Source organism: Choloepus didactylus, chromosome 13, assembly GCF_015220235.1.
Source record: "Choloepus didactylus isolate mChoDid1 chromosome 13, mChoDid1.pri, whole genome shotgun sequence".
Classification (NCBI taxonomy): Eukaryota; Metazoa; Chordata; class Mammalia; order Pilosa; family Megalonychidae; genus Choloepus; species Choloepus didactylus.
This window is the reverse complement of record NC_051319.1, coordinates 7,629,354-7,647,807: the sequence shown is the minus strand read 5'-3', so window position 1 is coordinate 7,647,807 and position 18,454 is coordinate 7,629,354. Positions and strand designations below refer to the sequence as shown.

The window sequence follows — 18,454 nt, the reverse complement described above, 5'->3', positions numbered from 1 at the left end:
ACAAAGAGCATAGACTGACATTCAGCCACACAGAGGACTATTAGCTTATTAGCTCCTGCATATGCTGAAAAGGAATCAAAGGTACATTTTAGAACATATGAAAATTCTGTGAGACAGTAGAAAATGAAGTAAAAACTGGGAGAAACAGCCTGGTATCCAAAATAAGCCTCATTTGAGTTAGGCAACAAAATACATTTTAATTAGAGGGGTTAGCAAGTAATGAAAGATAGTATTTATTGAATACTTGCTATATGCCTGGCACTTTACATCACATTTAATCCTCTCCAACACCTCTGAGTGAGAGTTACAATTATTACCTCTGACTTGCAGAGGAGGACACTAAGGTCCTTATGATAAAGACCTTCCCCTTTTTCACCGTTTCCTCCCCCTCGTCCCTGACAACCCTCATAGGCTCCCTCTCTGTGATTTGACTGATCTTGCCAGAGACACAGCAGTCTCTTTTATTCTCCAAAAGTTGGGTCCAGGCTTGCATTCACTTGAGTTCCTGGCCAGCCACACGTGAAGTTTTTACTTTGGACACTGAATTCTGTTTAGAGCATTCCCAAAACAGTGATAAACAGATACTTCTTTGTGCTCCCAAGACACTAGATCCTGGCCAACTCCAGGGAAAATCATGAGAAGAAAGATGCGGAAGTAAACCCTGACACCCATAAAGAAAATATTTTCCACTCATTTCATTATTTTAAACTCACATTTTGACTATGCGATACATTTTAAAAGTTCATCTTTTTAGGAGGGCATTAAAATTTAATTTTAAAAGGGGATTGATTTCTAGATCTCTTCACTAGCATAAATCCATACTCATCTACAGCCATTTAGACGAGCGTGTTGGAGCTGGAAGGAACTCCAGTGTTCTCACCACTTCATCTTGAGATGAAGAAACCAACACCTGGAAAGTCTACAGGATTTATCTAAGGGTGCTCTGTAGCAGCAAATACCTGGACAGAGCCTGAACCCACCCTTTAACATCATGGGGCGCGCCCTGAGGAGTGGTGCTTTCTTACCATGCCCCAACTTAAAGTAAAGGAAAGGTCGATTCAGAGAGACAGAGCTGCTCTTGGAACCCCTTTATCTACTTAGGCCCCTACAGATGCTAGGCTTTTATAATGCATAGTTGTTAGCCAAGTGTCCTGTCCTAATCTAGTAAGGGCCTTCATTTTAATGCCAGGGATCTCTTAAGTTTTCCTCCCCGGAAGTCACTCTGGGTCAAGACGGCTTGCAAAGGCCTTTTCAGGGAAGCACTGGTAAAGTAGTCAGGGTTAGCTAATGTTCTACTTGAGCTTTGAATCCACGGAAATGCTCTCAACAGAGGGCATCTTTACTTAAATACTCAAGCACTTCTCTGCAGGCAACAAGGAAACCAGGAAACCTCCTTCTGTCCTGTTTTCCAATTCAGAGAGCATCCCCTGCCAAACTGCTCTAGAGGACAGACGCCAGCTTGGGGGGAGGCTCCACAGCTGAGTCACACCGAGACCACTGCAGCAGAACCCAGTGGGAGCCCAGGGACCAATTGCAAGTGATTATCAAGTTGTAATTTATTGGAGTGTGGATATGAGTTGTTCTTCTGGGATTTTCAAGTTCATTAATGAAAACTCAAGAGACATTGATTTTCATATGGGAAACGATAACATCAGTTTAAAACGTTTTGTTTTTTCATTACCATGAAAGCTGGATGATAGACTCATCCTGCATATCCTTCCACAGTGTTCCTACCAAAATCATGTTAATCCCGGAGAACTCTCCCTATGGAACTAACCCCAGCGGCAACAAAAACAACAAAGCAATAGCTTTCTTTTTCCTCTACTGGTCTACTTTATGATTTTCAGGAGAAAAAAAAAGAATTATGTAAATCAACTCTTTAAGAAAATAGTAATTGAACAAGGCTAAAGTCACACCATTTTGAACTCAATGTCTGTCACCCAGCTCTTTGTGGATTTATTTGGCCGTGTGAGAAACTGAGGATCCTAATCCTGATGACTGCATTTTAGCCATAACCACCACTTTTCTGAATCTCGCCTCTCCCCAGGGTGTGAAGGAGCACAAGTGTGGGATTTGCGGGCGGGAGTTCACCCTGCTGGCCAACATGAAGAGACACGTGCTGATCCACACCAACATCCGTGCCTACCAGTGTCACCTGTGCTACAAGAGCTTTGTGCAGAAGCAGACCCTCAAGGCACATATGATCGTCCACTCTGACGTGAAGCCTTTTAAATGCAAGGTGAGCAGCGTGCCCTGCAGGAGTGTGGAGAGGGGAGACTTGCAGGGCTCAGTGAGAAAGGGTCCCAGGAATCTTTCCACTCCCTTTCATCAGGGCCACCACTGAGGCCCAGCCAGAGTAGGTCCGTGGCCAGCCCCAGGTGCCACCTGCCACTCTGCCCCTCTTTCCACCACACCTATGCTCACACCAGCCTGTGGCTGGTCCCCCAGAAGCCTGCCCTGCTTACCTCACTTTGATATCAGTGACCAGGGTATGTGGGCTAGAGAGAGAAAGAGAAGCTACTGCTTTTGGGGTGGAGCAGGCAGGGGGAAAGTCGGAGAGGTGGGAGGCCTATTTGGGGCATGAGGTTGCCAATGGATAAAGGTGATGTGCAGAACTCCTGTTCTAGAGAGAAGTCAGGTAGCCCTCATCCCTTTACAAGTCAGCAAGTAGATGTAGAAAGGAGTTACAGAAGCTTCTACAGAAGCTTCTAGCTTCCTTCCCCCTCCTTCCCTCCTCCCTTCCTGACCCTTGGGCAGAGCAGTGTAATTGGAAGGAAGGCCCCCAGAGAGGATGAAAGGGATTCCGAGGCTAGCCCCTCAACTCAGAAATGCTTGTTTGGGCTGAGAAATAATTGTGTGTGACCATTTGAAGTATTTTTAAAATTTATCCCTTAGTACCATGCAGCATAGGGATTGAGCATCTTTGTTAGGATGTATGTGTCAGACTCACTTGTCTGGGTTTTTATTTCATCGGATGAGATCATGTATGAGCTGGAGATTTGTAAAGCCCAAGGCACCGACTGGTATTACTCAGAAATGCTCGGGCTTCCCAAGGCTGTGGCTTCCCCTACACTGTTTCCCTTCTTCGCTTCTAAAATTAGAAGGAATGTTGCTCAAGATTGGATAGTTTAATTCAAGGAATGTCCAGGCAGATGTCATCCTGGACATGAAGAGATGGCTGAGGAGGAAGAAGAGGGAAATGACCAAATCCAGATATTGTTAGAACCCTTCTGTTTGAGATGGAAATTTTCCTTTTCTCTGTTACTGAGTGTCTGATGGGGTCCAAATGATATTCTCCGTTGATCCATATTTCTAAAGTGGGGTCTGCAGCTACCAGGGGCTGTTCCAGATATCATCCCTCTGCAGCTGGTCCTTCCCCCAACTTAAAGGAACCCCCTGTGAAGCTGACTTCTTTCCTGTGCTGGCTGCTCCTGGGGCAGGGTGAGAGGGGTCAGGAACCAGAGCTTCCCTAGATCCATGTGGGCATTCTCCGGAGGTGGGGGAGGAAGAATTCTCTCTTCAGACCTTTTCCTGCCAATGACTTGTGCTTCCCCTCCTTGCCTTCAAGTTCCCAGTGGTTTGAGAGTCAACTTATGTTCATCTAGAGTCATCGAGCTGAGGGCAGAGAAGACTGCAGGCAGGGCTGTATAATTTGCAGGGCCCAGTGCAAAATGAAAATGCAAGGCCCGTCATTCATACATTATTGGGAATTTCAAGATGGTGACAGCAGAGCATTTCAAACCAAGCGCGGGACCCTTCCGAGTATGGGGCCCTGTGTAACCACACAGGTCAGACCCTCATGAAGCTGGCCTTGGCTCTGAGAGCCAATGAGCTCTATAGACCACCTCCTCTCTCTCCTTTGATTTCCTTACCACACCCCTCAGCTCCTCGCATTTAACAGAGCTATTCCTCCTGCCAGGGGTTTACTGCCTCCTGCAATGGAAGTGCAAACAAGGTCTTTTATCATTTTTCATTCTTTATGTTTGATTGTTACTCTTGGCCTTCCAGTATGAATTGTATTTTTTAATCTTATCAACTGTCAATGGAGTACAGAAAGCTGTTAAAATATGCAGGAGCCCTTGACACAGGTTACAGTCCTCCAAAAATCCACAGAACCCTATCCTCCTCTCCCTACAGAGTGTCACCCTGCTTGGTGGGCTTCCCGTACCATCAGCCTTTTTCATTTCAACACACTTTCGGTGTATGTCTGGGTTTAGAGATTCTGTAGTGAGGCTCCTTATGCCTTTAAACTATCTCCAAATCCCCCTGTGGGGTGGGCCATCTCCAGATGGTGTCCTGTGGGTGTTTCTTCCCATCCCATGTACTGGATTCTTGGAAATCTGGCCCTGGGTAGAGATTATTGGGAGGGGAGGGGTAGGGAGAGAAGAGAGGGCCATTTGCTGGTTGCTGTACAGTCTGTAACCATTTGAGATAAATGGCTGGCTGGTGGCCTAGCGCTGTTGAAAACATCTAAACCTCATATCACTAAACCCCGGCTTTATCGTGGAACCAGGGAAGACTAATTCCCTTTAAATGATTGACATGTTGGAAAAAAGAGGTAGGCGTTGCTCCAGCCACACTTGAAGTGTGGCTCTGTCTCCTTTGTCCACAAACTTGCTGAAAGGAAGATTCTTATAGTAACAGATACCAATTTCTTAGGATCCTCTCCATTGAAAATTCCTCCTAATATACCTGCCTCCTCCTGTTGCAGCATGCATTGGTTCTCTCCAGCCCTGTGCTCAGTGGAAACAGCTGTCTATAGCAAGCAGCGTTCACTCACGGTGGGATTAGGCACTAACAATAGGATGGAAAATTAGAGGAGGGGAAAGGTTTCAATTTTATGTTGTTGTGGTTTTTTTTCTTATAAAAAATTACTGCTCCTCTGGGCTTTTTCACTATTGGCTCAGTTTTTGGACTTCTTGCTTCTTGGAGCCAACTGGAGTTGTTCCAGAGACCTGAGCCTGAAGGCTTAAGCCATGTTTCAGAAATATGCTTCCCAGATTCTGCGTAAGCACGCAGAGGTTGATTTGGAGACTATCCTTGTAGCGGCCTCACTTCATAATAGCAAAGAACCAGCTGCCGTCTTTGGGAAACCTGTCCAGGAAAAGCAGCCATCCAGAATTTCCGGGACAAATTCTCCTTTGAGATGGGTGAAGCGGGAGCTGCCTAAGTTATGAATCACCAGGTCATCTGCAGCCTTGTTTGATGCAGAGGACTGAAGGTCTGAGGGCAGGGTTCTGAGGAGGGATGAGAGCTCCCTGTCCTGCCACCAAGTTGGCTCCAATGTCCCCTCAAGGAGAAAACAGGTTGGGGGTTTTAGAAGCCCTGGTGCATGGGGTCGGGGTTTTTAGGCTGGTGCAGAGGGGGTTAAGGCAGTGACCAGATAGCAGCCTTTTGGCAGCAAACCCCTCCTCAGCAGAAGGAAGGATATAGCTGCATGAACTGCCTGGTTAACAATGCCTCACATGTCCCCAGGGACCCGCCTGCAAATAGATTTCATCTTGCTTTCTCTTGTACTTTTCAAAGCTTCCTGTTTTCTCACGGTCCTTTTGGACAGTTTACAGTCTCTCTCTCCCTCCCTCCCTCTCTCTCCCTTTGAGGAAAGGAACACCCTTCTTATTAAAAAAAAAAGAGAGAGAAGAATGTAAGGGAAGGGCAGTTTCGCAGAGGCCATTCTCCCGGGCTGCAGGCTGCAGCTCTTTGACCTTTTCTCTGAGAATAGGAAAACACAGGCTTCCTGGTGCATCTTAGTCTGAAGCTCGGATCAGGCAGGCTGGAGTGAGGTAGGGGGCCTATTCTCGGCTTTGTTGGCCTCTGGCCCCAGCCGAGCGGCCACACGCTGGCCATCATGCTGCTTCTGCTCACAGCAGACTCCTCTGTGGCTGCTGGCTGTCAGCGTTGTCGCTGGGAAGTTGCCTGAGGCACCTCCAGGCCCTGGATCTGGGAGGGAAAAGAGGCATCAGGAGGCCAGATTTGCAGCTTCAGAGTTGATGAGGGGACAAAGAGCCCTGGAAAGAACAGGACATCTGCTAGCTGTTTGGAGGGGAGACTGAGGATTGGGGAGAAAATTGTGGACTCCCCTGAAGCCTGCAATCTAGGATGAATCTTCTGTTTCTGTCCACATTTCTCAGACCTGGGTCAGGCACAATTACTTGCCTTTATGCCACAAGAAACCTGGCAGATATTTATTCCACGGATTCCTCACTTGGCCCTTCTTTTAATGTTTCCCCCAAATACTTCGGTTTCAAAGGATAGCATCTGTGACTTCAAAGATCCTTCTATTTCTGGAATGTCAAAGATCTTACTAGGTAAATGATAATGATAGGAATGAGAGCTAATGTTTATTGAGCCCTTACTATTTGCCAAGCTCTTTACGTGAATTATCCCATTAGATCCTCACAACAACCCTGATAGGTAACTACGATTATTATCAGCTTTTTACAGAAGAAAAAATGGAGGGTTAGCAAGTTCTCTGTCCATCTGGGTTGTCACCTTCAACTCTCTGTGCTGCCATCGCAGAGCGTCATGATCTGTGCAACCCATTTTTAAACAAACAGTTCAAAACATTCGTTCTAAATTTTTATTACATTTTGATGTCCACTTTCCTCTTAAAAAGAGAATATAGGTGGAGAAGCTGGGAGTTAATATCAGAGGCAGACTAATGCTGCTCATTAGCGCAAGAAAAGGTCCAAACAGGGGTAGACTGAAGGAGATGTCCAGGTGCAAGATGAAGTCAGGGTCCTCCCACTTGGGCAGCTTCCTGTACCAATGCCCACCTCTATTTTAATATCTCCTCAGACCGTTGCAGCAGGAAAAGATTCAGCAAGTCCTGATTTGGGTGAGCCTCTTAGCTTCGCATCTCATGCCAAAGGGGAGTCTTGACCTAGAAAGCTGTTTTTCCCAGGAGAAGAAATTAGAGTTGTGGTTTGAGCCTCCACCATTCTTCTCCTTCCCAGTCTGATTCCCCTCCCCTACTTCAACGATTCTGCTTGGAGCTCACCTCTCAATCCACACCCAAAAGCTCCGTCATGAATTGACCACATAACTAATGTTCCCATCCTCTTTTCCCCCCTCTTCACTAACAGACTGAGTGGTCTCTCTCTGAATTTCACAGACATAAAATGTCTCCATACACTTGTGTGTTGTCATGTGAATGCAACCCCGTAAGAAAGACGAAGAGGCCAGGTGTTCTAGAGAAGGACCGAAGGGCTTTGTGGAAGGGTTGGAGTCTGAGGAGAAGTAGTTAAGGCTACCTACTCCCGAGATGTGAATGGTGCCCAAGTACCTCAGGTCCTGAGTTAACTGGCTCTTCCCTTCCACCACTGAGGACTTTAATTTGCAAAATAAGTGTGTATAGGTTTAGTGCAGAAAGGAGGAGAGGTGGTGATGGCTGCTTTGTGGAATTTTTGCATGGGGAGGTGATTTATTTTTTATTGTTTGTTTTATCCATTTAACCAAATACCTAAGTATTCATTGCATGTAATTATCTGTGTAGCCCTGCGCTAGATACTGACATTGGCTACAAAGGAAAGGAAGGAAGCTTTCATTGGAGACAACCTGGAACACCTTTTAGAGTTGACAGCTCTCTGCTCAGAGCCCTGAGAAAGCTCTCCACAGGCTGGCATAGTAGGATTCCATAAACTAAAAGGCTAATGCTGGTATATAAAAATTAAATTTTATCAACAGCACAAAAACCAGTCTCCTTTACCAGCTATACATCAGATAATCATAGCTGACCACCATGAGGGCAGGGAAAATATTTTAATGTCCTGGTGTCCCCATGTGCCTCTAAAATGTTTCAGAAAGTTCAGTACCAGCATAGCTCATTAGTGTAGAAGAGCACACACACTAGCCTATGACAAAAGATCAAAAAAGGGAATGCGTCAAGGCTGAGGAAGAATCTGGAAAGCAGTCAGTGCACTTCCTATGAGTAGAGTGTGGCAGTGGTACCCAGGGGCAGGTGAAGTGCATGAACTGTACTGACCCCAAAGTCCCAGAAGCTGTGGCAGCAATAAGCAATTGATCCTGACCACAAAAGTGACAGTTACCTTGCCTGTAGTTTAAGATTGATTGAAGTGTCTGGAAATATTCAATGAAGGGATTTTATCCTGTGTCAAAACAAGAATAAGAACGCTCTACACATTCTTCACAGTTAGGCTAAAAATCCATCTCCCGTATATTATCCCTTCAGACCACTCCAGCTGTGTGCATTGGCCCCTCAGTTTGCCCATCTGTGAAATGGGATGATGAGAGCACAGGTGTCACTGAGCTGATGTGAGAAAGAAATGAGCTGTTCCATTGCAGACTCAGTATGTTGCCTTCCATATTGTAAATGCTCCATAAACATTAACTCAGTAATCATATCCTTGTAGCTAAAATGAAGCACACACTAATTGCTTTTCAGATCAGCTTTTCTCCTCAGATCAGCTTCTCCTTTCAGAAGAAGCTTGAAACACATCACCATTTTTACCTCGATTAAAAAATCCCCAGATACGGGAACAAAATTCTTGTATCCCTCCCTCCCTGTTGCTGGGCTGGGCAGAATCCATCCCTGCCCTGACATTTTCGTTAGAAGCAGTTTAGAAAAATCCAAGACCCAAAACCAAGCAGGGGCGTGTGGGCAGGCCGAGTCCCAGGGCCCGGATGCGGGTTCCCCTTGGCGGGGTCCCCGCCGGCTGGTAACCTGTGTTCTCCGCACTGTCTCCACAGCTGTGCGGGAAGGAGTTCAACCGCATGCACAACCTCATGGGCCACATGCACCTGCACTCCGACAGCAAACCCTTCAAGTGCCTCTACTGCCCGAGCAAATTCACCCTGAAGGGGAACCTGACGCGCCACATGAAGGTCAAGCACGGAGTCATGGAACGGGGCCTCCATTCCCACGGTAATCGCGCCGCCAGCAAGCCGCCGAGGCTGCGGAGTCCGGGGGAGGGGGGCTGCATGTCTCTGATAGAGCATTATCTTGGGGTTACCCTACTTGTCAAAAAGCGACCCTAATTTTTAAGACCAAAGCAGAGAAGCAAGCGCAGACTTGTAATATAACTATACAACAGGATGCTAAGAGCTGAAGATGGCAAGTAAAAAACATGAACTACAGAGTACGTTGGAATATAATAATGACGACTACAGGTACCACTACTGGTTTCTTTTTTTCTGGACTCTGCATCAGCTGCCTTGTCTTCTTTAATCTTTCACAGCGACTTCAGGCTGTTGGAAATTCTATTATCCCTATTTTACAGATGGGTTCACCAAGCTTCAAGAGATGTTGCCCAAAATTGCTCATACTGAAAAGTGGCAGTCAGGATGTGAGCATAGACCTTTCTGATGCTAAAGCCTTTGCTGTATTCACTTCATCATCTGGCTATTAAAGGGCCTGTGATTTTTTCATTCTGAAAAACACAGTCTGCAAGCTCTCTATCAGCAGGAGTGTGTTTATATCAGGCTAGGTCTCCTCTGCCTGTTTATGACTAGATCTGCCCAAGGACAATTTTTCCTGCTCGGGTAGGGCTGATTGGCAGGAGCTTATGTCCTAACTGAATAAGCCCCTGAGTCCCAACTGAACTAATGAGAAGTGCTCTACTCCTTTATCCTCTCCGTCCCAGTGCCCTTGGCAGTGAGGAGTTTATATTCAAGATCTACCAAATTCAGCAGGGTATCTCTTTAGTCACCTAATCAACCAATCCTTCAAAAAAACAGGCAGTAGATGCACCTTGCTCCAAGGTTGTGAGCTTCATGCCGTGGCATATAAGAGTAGAATGAGGCCCCCTTTGTTACTAGGACAAGTCTGTGTAGTGAAAGAGACTACAGTTATACATAGAATTTACAAAATAATAATAACTGGCTATTATTCATTGACCACTACTATGTGCCAGCACAAGGCAAGACACTTGAGAAACATTATTGTTCATCCCTAAAAGCTCATGTAATAGGCTGTGTTATTGTCTTTTTACAATAAAAGGAGAGCAAGGGCCAGAGGTGTTATATAAATTGTTCAAGGTCAAACAGCAAGTCTGGAGACAGAACTGGGATTCTAATTCAAGAATTCCTGAATCTGAGCCAGTGTTCATTACACTGGGTAAAAACATGGGGTGATTTGTTTGTTTGCTGCTACATCAATCCCCTCATAAAAGAGATGAGAAAATAGATGCACATATTCACGAACAAGATCCACACAAGCACATAATACCATGAAACAAAATGATTGTAGCTTTCAGATATTCCATGACACACACTGAGTTGGGTGTTTCCTGGGTGACAGAGAACCATGGCCATCCCAAAACAAGGGATGGAGCTTGTGCAAAAGACCTGAAAAAAAAAAAAAATCTGGTTAAGAAACAAAACCCACTTTTTTTTTTCTGAGATCTTTTTCTCCTGGATTATTCTTTAAATCTCTAGTTGCCTGTGCCACTTCCCAAACTAGGCCTGGATTTTTCCAGAAGAAGTGACATTTGCAAGCTTATCCCGGTCACCATGATTTACCTAACAGTGATGTTCAAGCCTCACAAGGCACGTAAACAGCTCTGGCATTCTTCTGGAAAAAACAAAGAACATCACAACCTATCAGTGGATTGCTTTGAAAAAAACTTAACAGACTTTCAACACCTTTAATGTTTTCATCTGCAAAGGGTGTTAGCATTTTTTCACTCTAGTCTTCGAAAGGGCTCAGAATTAATGATCGAGATTAAAAAGCACCCCCACCCTGTGGGGTGATAAAGATAAAGACATAGGCAGCTTCATTTTTTGACAATACCATAAAGTAGGCAGAGTTGCACATAGGGCCCCCTACCCTTCGTTTTTGCACTCCCACCCCAGAAGCCTGGTTCTCCTGCAGTGCAGTAGGGTGTGGCCACACCTCTGGACCCCTTCTTTCTTAGGTTTTCTCTTCTGTAGTCCCAATCTGTTCGGGCCGTGTCCCTGGGGTCTAACTTTTGGCTCACCTTGGGTCACAGCCTTAAGGATTGGATCGGATGAACAGCTACCATGCATCTGCTTGGGAGCTAGAAGGTCCATCTAGATAGGGCCCTCTAAACCAAGACTAGGAGTGAGAGCCTCTGGCATCACCATGCCTGGCAGCAGGGGTGCTTGTGGTCGGACACAGCAGTTTTGTGTGTGTGTGTCTTGTTTACTTTGAGTACAAGGGGCCATGGTAGACCCCTAAATGAATCACTTTGTTTTTTTATAAGATGAAAATACTTTTATTATTGTTTTATTTTTTCTTACAGCAAAATATATGCTCAGTGTAAAAAACAAAATAATAAACACATTAGGAATGCAAAGAAAACTGTAAAAAGTCACCTTAGATTTAATCATTTTTGAGACTTTGGCATGCATCCTTCCAGACTTTTTTGATAGAGAGAGAGAGATGGTAGATGGATGGATAGATCTAAATAGATGGGTGATAGAGTGATAATACTGAATCTGCATTTTAAATATATATGTTTTTCACTTAAAATATATAGCAATACATTTTATAGTCTTTAGTAATATCTACATCGCCTACCCATAGTTCAACTTATGGATGTGACCTCTAAGTTAAGTACATAAATTGTTTTCCCCTTTTTTGCTATAATAAAAATGGGCTGATGAGCATGCTTACACATCCATCTTGTGCAGCTGTCTATTTTCACAGTTCAAATTCTCAGAAGTGTAATTGCTAAGTCAAAGGTAGGCATATTTTTAAAACTTTTGGTGCATGTTGCCAAATTCACCTTGAGATTGCAGTGATTTAGGCACCATCTACAAAAATGCTCAGATCCCCCCACTCTTACTGTGAGTTACCCTTTTTTAAAACGGAAAATCACAACCCACTAACCGACCCCGGGTGCCACCCGATGCCCGGTTTTCACTGCTTTTCCTCGGAGCTCATGACTCCCTTTGCTCGCGCAGGTTTTGGAAGGGGAAGAATTGCCTTGGCTCAGACGGCAGATGTCCTGAGGAGTCTGGAGCAGGAGGAGCCCTTCGACCTTTCGCAGAAGCCGCGGGCGAAGGGGCCGGCGTTTCAGTCCGACGGGGACAGCGCCAGGGGCAGCTCCTGCCCGGACGAGGAGGAGGAGGACGACAGCTGCCAGGCGGCGCCCTGCAGCCCCGGCCTCGCCCCCCGGAATGAGCCGCTCCGCGCCCCCCGAGATCTGTCCAGAAATCCCAAGCCAGCCGCAAAGGCTCTTGAGGAACCCTGCGAGGGGGAGAAGGAGGAAGCGCTGAAAGAAGAACTGGAAGAGAAGAGCCAAGGCAGTGTTGGCCAGGAGAGAGATTTCAGCCCCAGAGATGAGTGTCTAAGCCTCCGAGCTTTGCAGAGCACCCGGCGGGGCCCCTCTTTCTCTGATTACTTATACTTCCAGCATAGAGACGCGAGTTTAAAAGAATTATTGGAGAGGAAAATGGAAAAACAAGCTGTGCTTTTAGGTGTCTAAATGCACCATTTTAAAATTACGTTTGGAAAATGAGAACCAGGCAGTTCAAATACAGCTTTCTGCATGAACTGTAATTTGCTGGGGACTGGTGCTTGATGCAGATCTTTACAAATGGCTCACAGTAAATGAGCACGGACTGTCCAAAGTAATGTAGATGCCTCTCAGGACCTTCAATACTTTTAACACTGATGCAGGGTCTTCTTCAGTGTTATTTTATTCATCTGTTATCATTCCAGTATGGTAAACTGTACATGCTCATCGGGATATCTACTTGTAAGCTGACTCTGAGGTGCTTTTAGGAAGTCTAATTTTCTTTGACTAATATGCAATACATGGTCAATTTCTCCCTAGTGGCAAAAATATGGTGCTTGACATTACTTTATCAATAACTATTTAGTGACAGTTAGTTGTTGAATTCATGATAGTTATATTTTTTTCCTGATAGATGAACATATTAATAGTTGTGTATATAAAAATAGCCTCGATTAAAAAATCACTAATACCAGAAATGACAGCAGGAGGGTGATTTATTGAAAGAGAATGATCTTGGGTAATTGCTGCAAGAGAATATGGATAATTTCAACCAAGGAAGAACCAGCAATGTCTAATTTCTGGCTGGTATCTGTCTTGTTTTGCTTCACACCTTCATCAGATGGGGCCTTGGGAACATATGTTCAGAGGACCAGAAAGTGCTCTGGAGTTCTGTTGCTTCAGACTAGCCCCTGATATCACAAGCAGAGCCCCTCCTGGAGACCACTGCTGCCTTGCACTGAAGCCCCATACCCCATAAAGTAGCTGCAGGAAGAGGGGGTCCTCGAGTGAGCAGTGGATTTCAAGGCTACAGCTGAAAGGGAAATCCTCCCTGAAATCTAATCTCTGACTTATTTTGGGTATTCAAATAATCACCAGCCAAAAACTAATAAGCGAGACCCTGGGCTATATTCTCAATCATGGCTGCATATTAGAATAATCTGGGGAGCTTTTTAAAAAAATACCGATGCCCAGAATTACCCCCAGACAGTCTGATTTAATTGGTCTAGAGTGGAGCCCCAGCATTAGTAGTTTCTAAATGGGCCCCAGTGAGTCTTCTGTGTGGCCAGGGAAGACTGGTTGGGCTAAAGCTCCACTGGCCCATTTTGGTGGCCTCCAGGACCCCCTCCCAGGGACTCCATAAAAATTCCTATTCCTGGCTTCAGACTCATTAAGGGAGAGAACAGGAGACCTCACAATCATATTGCCAACCTAGGACACACACACACACACTTTCTGTAGACACACACTTTTTGTACTAGAAGATGATGCCTGTGATGTTTGTGGTCACTTCTATTTTAAAAACACAAGGCTGGCCTATAGTGACTATTTCTTCCCAGATCCTTGAACTGTAATTACAGGGGATAACAAGGACTTGAATGGGTCTGTTGGGCCAAGCAGGTAGGCTTTCCTTAGGCACTGTGCCAGGTAAAGCAATACAGGCACAGCTTTGTATACCGATGACTAACCGGAAGCAGTAGCCCTTCTGGTACTGTGTCTCTCCATTTATGTAAAAACTGCCTCTTGGTTGGCAGTTTCAACTCTTACCTGTAGAGCTAGGTACTGTTTATTATTTTGCTTCCCCTTCTTTCAGAATTCACAGTACGTGTCTTTAGAAGACCTGGTCCATCTCTGACAGCTGGATCCTGGCTTCTTCTGTTGGCCAAGGTGTTTCCCCACCAGCCTCATCCAGCCCCCATCATTCAACCACGTGCATTGTCAATCCCTGATGCATTTCTTCTGCCACCTTGCAAAAAAGCTCCTGTCCTTCAGCATCACCCATGAGCACCACTGCTTGGCTTTCCACTGCCACCCACATCCTGAGATCAGAGCACCTGCGAAGGGGATGGGGAAGAGAATACTGAGACTCTCACTGTTACAAGCACAGCTCTTGGCCGAAAAACTGTTCCAAGTCTTCAGAGGGGCAGCTTGCCTTCCATTAATTATTAATATAGCTCCTCAGCACCTCTGCTGAGACCACCCAGTAGGCTGGTCTGTGAGGCCTCTAGATCTTAGAGTCCTGTTATAAATTCATTATTCAGCAGCTGTGTGTTGAGGACCTACTCAGGCCATGCCTGATCATAGCGCTGCAGACTTCCAGCTTGTTCTGGGCATGTCTGGCTGGAACAGGAACCAGGAAATCTAGAGTAACAGGCTCCAAGTCCCTTCCAACCGAAACATATCATGTGGGAATGTTTGAGGAACTAGTTAATGTTGAGATGGACAGAGTATGGTCTGGAATGGTGGTTTTTAGACTGTGTTTTGAGGAGCCAGGGTTCCCCTCAGGTCCCTCCAAAGCTGCTAGGGGAGAAGGAGAAACTCTTAGCCCCCATGCCCTCTTCACTTGGAGCGGCTCACATTTCATCTGTTTTATATGTTAAGAGTTTCAAGTAAAATTTCATTTGGAGGGAGAAAAAAAGGGGTAGGGTAAATAATAATTTTTCATAGAGTGTATTCCAAGGTCTGTTTTCAGATCGTGACTCTGGGTGTGAGAGGCTCAATTAGGTGTTAGTTGATGTTGAAGATAGCACTGATCTTCTGAGAAACAAGGCTGCAACTTCGGTTTTGTATGTTTGGGGGTGACCGACATCCTGCTTTGCCTGGGACAATCCTGGTTTACACCTGTTGTCCCAGAATAATTACTAATGTCACCTTAACTCTCAAAAATATCACAGTTTGGATGATACGTTATGTGGACATTACGTGCTTGGGTGCAGCGCTAAGGCACGGATTGACCAGCTGTGCCTAATGGACTGATTAACCAGAATACAAACTTGCAGGAGAGCCCATCAGGGCCATCCTCAGAGAAGTGAGGGGTGAAGCTGTCAAAGGTGACCAGCACTTCAAGGACCAGGACAGCTTCACATTCATCACGCTGTGACACCCTGAAAATACATCGCTACCAAATGCTTTCCAGGCTTTTGAACACTGTCACTTTGAACCAACTCACTGACCAACCAAGCAGCATATTTTTCTTTTATCCTTTTTATTCAAGCCTATAATTAACCCTCTTGTTGCCTTTCAGTTCCTCTGTCATTCTGTCTTTTACAAAATTGACTCACCAGTGGCCTCAAGACTGAAGCTGACCTTTCATAAACCCTCAAGGGTAACTGGTGTATTTGTATATGAGTAGGTGCAGGAGAAAGCTCACTGTGCATACTGTATTTATTAAGCCCTAAAGGAATTTAGTAAAATATTAACATTGTGTTTTGAATTATGATCTTTGTCTGCTTTGCTGGAACAAAATGTAACAGAGCTAATGTTTAAAATCCTTTGCATATTTGGACAACATTATACCAAATGTTGATTTTGTACAGAATTCTGGCTTGCTATTTAAAAACTGAAACTCCAAGTGTGTAGCAACCCAAGTTGTGAATATTGCTTGCTGCTTTGGTGAAAAAGCAGTTTACCTGAAAATAGCCTGTAGCCTATATTTTGTTAATTTAAGCAAATAAAGACATGTTGAAAAAGCTGACTTAATTATTTGCAAATACCTGGGATTTTACGAGGAAGGTGTCATACTAACATCTCAGTCCTGCCCTCCTGTCCTCTGCCAGGATGATTCCCAGTGGTTGAGTCTTCAGCCCCAGGAGCTTGAGGGTCTGGAGGATGTTGGCTTCTCCTCCCTCAAGGCTTCAGAAAGAATGAATGAACTTAAGCCCATCTGCAGGCAGGCGACATCTTCCTCATCCTCTTTTGTCCTCAGAAAAAAATCGTTCTGGAAGGTACAACATGGGGTCGGTGAGTATGTGTGATATGACCAGTGGATCTTCTGGTCATAAGCCCACCTCTGCACCTCATTTACTGTAAAGTGAATCCTATGATTTGATGGGATGTTATGTGTGATTCAGTGCTGGTAGCTCAAAACCAGCATAATGATGCTGGCTGACACTCTACAGACAGGAAAAGCAAAACAGAATATGTGTCAATTCCTGTGAGAATGAATGGCTGACTCTTCCAGGAAGAAAGGAGCTCGATATAATTATTTCCCCACCAAGTGGTTGCTTGTTCTCTATTGAGGAGTTGTGCCATATCAGAAGCTCAGCATGAGTCTCTATTGCTGCAACGCTGGATATTTACCAGTGTTAGTAGCTAGATCAGCCTTGTTAAGTGCAGTTTGTGCTGTTGGGCCTATGCGCAGCCTGCATCTCTGCCACACGACCACTTAGTTCATGTGCTCATTGAACCGGTGCTGGGGTGGTGGGTGAGAGAGGCAGGCTAAAGTCAATAGATAATTTCATCTTCTGGGTTTTTAATCTCCTCCATGGTGGATGCATATGTATTAACATGTGATATAAGGATGTTCTCACTTCTGCTTACTCCCAGATGTCTATTCACATACCTTTAATAGGAAAGACCAAGTAGCCATAATGGTCAGGATTGCCTCTCTGAGGAAAGGACTTTTAAGTTGAGACTGGAGGGATAGAAAAAGTCATCCATGGGGTGGGGTGGAGGGGGGAACAAGGGAAAGAATATTCCAGGCAAAGGGAAAAAGATGACACATGCAAATGTCCTGTGGTATAAGGGAGCATGACCAAGGGGAGAAGACAGTGTGGCAGAACAGAGCAGGAGAGGGAAGGAGTGGTACAAGGTGAGGGTGAAATGGAAAGTGTGGGGAATGCATTGGAAGGAAGCCAGAATGACACTAGGAGACCATGTAGAAGCAGTTGTAATAGTCCATGAGAGATAATGTTGGCCTGGACTAAAGAGGTAGCAGCAAAAAATTAGTAATGGATTGTACAAAATCTGCTTTGGAGGGCCAATTGACTTGTTCTACTCAAGATTAATTTTAATAAGATAGATGCAAATTTTTAAAGTACAAATAAAATACCATTTTATATGAAGTCCATTTCCTCACACAATGACAGAAAGGATGAATTAGATTTTTATGGCTACCATAAAACATATCCTCTTTGGTAGGTTGACAAGAGACCATATTTACCAAGTAATGATTGTAGAATTATGTCCCTCTGGTTTCTCTCAGTTTCATCCTGGGTTACAATTGGTGGAAAGTATATAGTTAAGACTGAAAAAGATGATGAAGCTTCTCAGACAGGAAGAAATGGAAAAGTGACAAAAGTGAAGACAAATAACCAGAGAGTTCAAAAATCAGAAACACCAGTGGAAAGAGGCTGCAATTCTAAGATCATAAAGTAAAGCTGTAGAGTTCTTTCCATCTCCTTGGCCACTGAAGACACATCTCTGACCTTTCTGGTAAAATAATACACATTCATGATAATGAACTTGCATGGTCAAAGAATAGTGTCATGTTTACCATATTTACTAACTAAATGCTCACCAAATATATTTCCATTTTAAAATCTTCAGTTCTCGAAGGGTGACTGACAGTCCTTTTTCTTTTTAAAAAGGTTTATCCAGTGTACACCTTATTTTGCAATAAGGCAGAATAAATGAGATGTTGTCATATTTTAAGTCCCAAAGTCAACTGACTGATGACAAAACTGATTGATAGCACCTTGTGAAGAAACAAAAAACAACAAAAACAGTGGAAGAAATTTGTCCCTGTCCTTAAGGTACACCCAGTTCTTAGCTGGCATACAGAGTCCGGCAGGAACATGACTAATGATTTTTCAAATCTCTTTTCCTTAATTCTCCAAAGCCTTCAAGCTAAAAAACCCTCTTTCCTATGAAAACCCAGGTGTGAACACAGCCTGCTTCCCTGAAGCACTGTAATATTTTTTCCTTTTTTTTTTTTTTGTTTCACTACAGAGCTGAGCCAAGAGTAACTTTTACTCCCATTACAAACCCGTTCTGCAAGTGGAGGAAGACATGCCCATTTGATAGCTGGGGAGTAACCATATGGGGTCCCTGGGGGCCCAGTATCAGTGGCGCTCACTATTTCCTCTTCCCTGGATGCAACAATATATTAAGAGAAAAAAAGAGAAGGTTGGCTCTTTTCATGATTTTCCTTGTTAATTTTTGTTGAAAATGGAACTGTGTTCTCTTGATCCTTCAAACAAATGGAGGGGAAGTGGAAGCCAAAAAGTTTCTCT

The 18,454-nt window shown here is 44.6% G+C and overlaps 1 protein-coding gene across 4 annotated transcripts in view; it reads left to right on the top strand.

The window, feature by feature from the left end:
• ZNF366 (zinc finger protein 366) overlaps positions 1 to 15,915 on the top strand; it is a 96,144-nt gene extending 80,229 nt beyond the window's left edge. For 3 of the 4 annotated variants that reach the window (XM_037801893.1, XM_037801894.1, XM_037801895.1), the window contains exons 3-5: positions 2,048 to 2,239; positions 8,710 to 8,884; positions 11,887 to 15,915. In XM_037801893.1, coding sequence (XP_037657821.1) covers positions 2,048 to 2,239; positions 8,710 to 8,884; positions 11,887 to 12,410 — 891 coding nt within the window. In that variant the 3' untranslated portion in view covers positions 12,411 to 15,915. The remainder of the gene's footprint in view (positions 1 to 2,047; positions 2,240 to 8,709; positions 8,885 to 11,886) is intronic. The other variant, XM_037801896.1, reaches the window with a different exon arrangement.
• Positions 15,916 to 18,454: the final 2,539 nt, after the last annotated feature.